General features: G+C 33.9%; 1 protein-coding gene across 1 annotated transcript; it reads left to right on the top strand.

The window, feature by feature from the left end:
* The first annotated feature begins 780 nt into the window (after nucleotides 1-780).
* Nucleotides 781-1,957, top strand: LOC131648150 (uncharacterized). The gene has a single exon (XM_058917936.1). It carries the CDS (start codon nucleotides 849-851, stop codon nucleotides 1,770-1,772), a length of 924 nt encoding a protein of 307 aa, XP_058773919.1. The 5' UTR covers nucleotides 781-848; the 3' UTR covers nucleotides 1,773-1,957.
* The last annotated feature ends 4,132 nt before the right edge of the window (nucleotides 1,958-6,089 follow it).

Below are 6,089 nucleotides of genomic sequence, written 5' to 3'. Positions count from 1 at the left end.
TTGATGATCGATAGTTCTCTGATGACCAGAAGAGGTATTTAAGAAAAAATTAACACTCAGTATGTACGTTCAAGTTAATAAGAGATATAGGTGTAACTTTACATATGAGGAATGAATTGTATTTAGGTGAGACTCAGAGTCACACTTACATATGAAATATTGTTATGATCACCTTCATGTTGCCCAAAGAATAAAGGGGAGACGAGCTTTCTTATAGTGATGCATGATGCAGATCCACTTGTGGAGCATAAAGAAAATGGACCTACGTGGATTAAGTCGGATTAAGTCGGTCTTGTGGCATTGTACCAGCCTAAAACACTTATTTTTTGGGATGTAATGTCAAACTGAAAATTGAATTGTTCAATGCTACTATGATAGTTCAAATTGGCCATTGCACGATTGTATTATTGTCTAAATCTTACAGTTCACACTCCCACTTACAATTATGTTCCATCTTTCTCAACAAGCACTTACACTACACATACCTAACAAACTAAGAAGACAAATAACTATGGTAGGACCAACAAACCATTTCAAATTCACATAGCAAAAGAGAAACAAGTTACAAAAGTTAAAGAAAAAAAAAAACATAAACTGCCTTTTTTTTTTTACTAAGACTATGTTCTGCCCCTACACTACCTTATGTCTCCCATGCTGACCTTCCAAAACCTTGCACATGCATCATGACCTTATAACTCATTAATTTTTCCTATAGTATACCCCACATTCCCACACCCTACCACAATCCTCGCATGATTAACCGGCCTTTAATCTATAAAATGGCCCTAACAATTTGATTCTCTCAACAGCCATAACTCATTGTCTGTTCTATTTCATATACACTAACTATGGCTTCTCTTGCAAACCAACTCTCTTTCTTCTTCTTATTCTTTTCCCTACTTCTTCTCTCCCCACAAATTCAAGCAAGACAAAACAAATTCTTTAGCTTCTTCTCTCATTTCAAAACTACCAACAATGTCAATGATCCTCAATTACCTCAATCTCCATCACCAGCACCGGCACCAGCACAAGAGCCTGCAGCAGCACCAGCACCGGCACCGGCACAAGAGCCAGCAGCAGCACCAGAAATTGGAACAACTACTATACCATCAGGACCTGCACCGGAACCCGAATTTTTAGTCGAAACCGGAAACGGTTATGGTCTATATGGAATTGATTCTACTCAATATTCTTCAACCAAACAAACTCCAAAAACCATAACAGATTTTGAAAATGAACTTCTTAATGAAGATTTCAATGATGATAAGAGCTACAAAACAGGTTATCCTCAAACCAATCTCCATAACAACAATGAAGTGTACACAAAAAGCTACAACAGTGAAGAGTTCAAGAACAATCACAACAGTGAAGAGTTCAAGAACAATCACAACAATGAAGAGTTCAAGAACAATCACAACAGTGAAGAGTACAAGAACAACTACAACAGTGAAGAATACAAGAACAATTATAACAGTGAAGATTACAAGAACAATTACAACAACAACAATAACAATAACAATAATTATGGTAATGGTTATGAGAGGAAAGGAGAATTTGGAATGAGTGATACAAGGTTCATGGAGAATGGAAAGTATCATTACAATGTAAATAGTGAAAATGTGAATTATAATAACCTTAATGGTTATGAATCAGGGAAAGGAAATACTGAAAATGAAGGTTACTACGAAAAAAATCAGCATCCAAATGAATTTGAGACTATGGAAGAGTATGAGAAGCAACAAGAAGCACAAGGTTACACATACACACCATGATGAGTGTTTTTTCTATATATGTATTATATTATTTGGTTAAAACATGGGAAAGAAAATACAAAGTAATGAGATAATTGTGATGCTTTATTTTTAGGTTTTGTGCATCCATGATCTTGCTCAGTTTCATGTTTTGCAGTGTGAGGTTCTTCTATCTTGTTAAGGAAATTATTTAACATTTTGTGTTATTAATGTAAGAATCAGAAAGTACAAACATTATGTCATCCAAAGTTTTATGACATTAAGTAATTGATTTATGAGTTTTGTCTGTTATTATTAGTAGCAAGAACAATCATGATTTATGAGACTTGTAAGTTACATTTGTGTAAAAGGCATAGAAATAGTGGCACTCATTATTGTAGTTAAAATATATTTTTGTCACAACATATGTTTTCTTTATTAATAAGGTTTGAAACTCCATATTAATCTTTATTTGCAAGAGTTTGTGAGTTTAAACCCATATTGAGTAAAATTCAACTTTCCTCCCAAACATTTGTATTATTGTCATTATCATACATCAACAACTTTTTTTAAAATCCAGCTAGCATGATGGACACTTCACCATATGTACCTTTAAGACATTTTTCCCACCATTAAGTTAGAGTTGGTAAGAATCCTCTACCCTTATTAAAGTCCTTTATGTTCTTAAACCTAAATCACATTCATTCTTGGATTTACATTTTACACTACTTAAACCATTTTGACAAGTGGATTTTGCTAGCATTCTCTCTTTCACCCCCACCAAAATTTACAAACAAATCTTTTTCTTATTTTTGCAAATAGATAATGGGAGCATAAAAATTCTCATAACGTAGGTTGGCATAGCTTGATTCCAGTGGCGGAGGGGTGCTAACATTTAAATTTTAATTAATAATTGTAATAAAATATATTCAAAAAACTTACATTGTATTAAAAAATTACATATATTTTACAATTGTTCTCTGCGCGATTTCATGTTATGAAATTATTGAATAATTAATTCATTATCAATTTTGTAGAACGCATCTTTTTCAATATAAATCGCAAGACAATTGTTCATCCATTTATCCCCTATTCAATTATACAATCTAGTCTTCAAAATTTTCATAACAGAAAAGGACCGTTCAACGGTTGCTATGGCGACGGGCAAAATCAAAGCTAACCTCAAAATTTTGTAGAGTAATGGATAAACAATATGTCATTTAGTTTCAATAAACTTTTTTGAAAAATCACTTATTCCTTTCAAAGATGCAGATTCAACACTCGTACGCATATCAATGGTGTAAGTCTCAAGTTGCTTATCAAGCATCATCAAACTAGTTACATAAAATTCACTAGAATAAAACTTTGCAAACTCAATTAACTTTGCTTTGTCAAAAGTAGAGAACAAGTTACTTGAACACAAACAAGTCATCAAATGAGCAACCGACACCTCTAGAGTTCTTAAAGGTTTTCTAGGATGAATAGTGATATCAAAGCCTTTTAAGAATATGAAGTTTGCCATGGAAGAGTTTGAACATTTCGCAGTAGCGTTTCCAGCAAGTTTAGCATTTGCCAAAATGACCGTAATGCAGGCTTTCCAATGCAGAATCGTGTTTTCAAATCTACGCAAATTTCTAGCTCTCCACATTTGGTGAAAAACACTAGTAACACAAGATATCACCACTACTAGAGACAAAATTTGGGAATTAAGCATAATTCCACACTTCAATTTTAAATATGCAGCAACCTAATTGCAATTAAACTCATATTAGCCACTTGAGGTTGAGGAAGTGGGCCTTCTCCACCTTCTCCTTCATCTAAAGCGGTGGTCGCCGACCTGCTTCCTTCCAAATGCTTGAAAAAAAGCCACGACACCGGCAGCAACCACAAATGCGGTCATGGAGCGTTGCACACTGCGGTTTACAATTTCCCTCCTCTGTTCATCATCTGAATGAATAATTGCAGAAGCTTTCATGTGACACTCACCATGAGAAAACCCAAGAAAGAAATGGGGAGACTCCATGGATTTGAAGTTCACATTCCTTCTTCCAACATATGATTCAAGTTGGTAGTCAATAAAACCAAGAGTTCCTCTCCCAATGAAACTCAAGAACTCCACCATCCTGGATTCTTGATGAACCAAAGGAGCAGTAATGGCTTCAAGAGCAAGAGCTTGCTCTAGCTCTGTTTCCTGGTTGCATTCTTCTAAAGCAGGGGGTTGTTGAACAGAAGGAAGAAAACCTTGAGCTCTCTCAATTACTTTGAGTAAGAGAGTTTCCATCAACTTGTTGGTAGCAACACCAACAAACCTTTCCATGGCTTGCATAACCATTCTCTCCATCAGGGGCGGATCTAGGTATGTGGTTAAGGGGGCTTAAGCCCCCACTACAAAATATATTTCTTTTAAATTTTGCTATAAATTCCATTCTGCCCCCATGATAAAATAGTCTTTCTTGTTTGGAAAACTCAATTTATTAAAAAAAATATAGAAAGTTATACTAATAATCTATTAGAATAAATTAATTCTAATGATAATATATAAAAAATAATCATATTTTAAAATAAAATATTTAATATTATAAGTTATTTTATAATATTTTCATCATAAAATTGTATATATTACATAAAAATTTAAATATTATTTATAAATATATTATAATTTTTTTTTGCCCCCACTACAAAATATTTCTAGATCCGCCACTGCTCTCCATGTTCACTCTGTTTTTGTTTTCTTTTTGAAAATTGGAGAAGATGAGTTTACTCTGCTTTGTTTTCTTTTCGAAAGTTGGAGAAAATGAAAATTATAGGGGATTTCAAGATTCTTATATAGAAAATTGGATGGGCTTGTTATGACCCGAACGACCCAAATAATTTCTTCTCTTCAAATACTCTATTATCTTGGCTGTGTAAAAATGTTAGAGAAGTGGAACAGGCGAATTTGGCTGTGTGAAATTGTTGTTGTGTTGCATGGAAATGATTTTTGTTGCTCACATAATAGGACAAAAGGAATAGAATTTTTGTAATCATTGCTCACAAAATGTTTTATTTTTCTTCACTTTTCTTGGCTTTGTCTTTGTTTCTCTCCACTCACCATTTCCATTACACTACATGTTTTTGTTATAACACGGATAGTTTGTTGACGAATCTTTCTTTTCTAATCAATATTAAAACAATGAAATTTCTAGTATTAATTTATCACCAAGATTAAAAAAAACAATTGTAATATAGATATAGTTTTCATTTCAGCAATTTAAAAAAACTCACTCTCACCACTTAGTAAATGAAAATATTTATAATTAGTTCATACGATAACTTTTATATGATTTAATCCTTTTTAAATACATATTTTCTTTTTAAAAAAAGAAGCATATAATTAATAAAAAAACAACAAAAAAGGAAACAAAGGGGGACCAAACCAAGACCCCTCAAGAGACAATCCTAAGTCTAGGGTATCATCCTTGTCTAACAAGATATCCTTTACAATATTAGTGTGAACAAAATTATACCAAGTAAAAGTTTTAGAGTTCAATCCAATATCCGCTAGAATATCAACATAAAAAATGGCTTCCCAATATAAATGGGATATCATGAAGTCAATATATAACGTCTACATATGACAAATAAGCCAACGAGACCTGATTGTCCATGGAACGAGATGAGCGTTAGAAAACGATTTCACCACAAGCGAACAATCCGTTTTAATCCAAATTTTCTTCCACGCAAGATCTCGAGCTTTCTCAATAGCATTGATGGCCAACATTAATTCAGCAAGAATAGAGTTACCAGGACCAATATAAACGGAGAAGCTGATAATATGTCTAGCACTGTCATCACGGAAAATTCCACCGCAAGCCGCCAAAGAAGGCGAACCACAAGCAATCCCGTCAATGTTTCCTTGGATCCATCCCCTAGGAGGAGGGTTCCTTAAAACCTCTAGAGTTCTTAAAGGTTTTCTAGGATGAATAGTGATATCAAAGCCTTTTAAAAATATGAAGTTTACCATGGAAGTGTTTGAACATTTCGCAGTAGCGTTTCCAGCAAGTTTAGCATTTGCCAAAATGACCGTAATGCAGGCTTTCCAATGCAGAACCGTGTTTTCAAATCTACGCAAATTTCTAGCTCTCCAAATTTGGTGAAAAACACTAGTAACACAAGATATCACCACTACTAAAGGTAAAATTTGGGAATAAAGCATAATTCCACACTTCAATTTTAAATATGCAGCAACCTAATTACAATTAAACTCATTGGCCACTTGAGGTTAAGGTAAGGGGACCTTCTCCACCTTCTCCTTCATCTAAAGCGGTGGTCGTCAACTTGCTTCCTTCCAAATGCTTGAAAAAAAGCCATGACACCGGC

Source organism: Vicia villosa, linkage group LG2 (genome assembly GCF_029867415.1).
Source record: "Vicia villosa cultivar HV-30 ecotype Madison, WI linkage group LG2, Vvil1.0, whole genome shotgun sequence".
Taxonomy (NCBI): Eukaryota; Viridiplantae; Streptophyta; class Magnoliopsida; order Fabales; family Fabaceae; genus Vicia; species Vicia villosa.
This window is presented reverse-complemented; position numbering and strand designations above follow the sequence as displayed.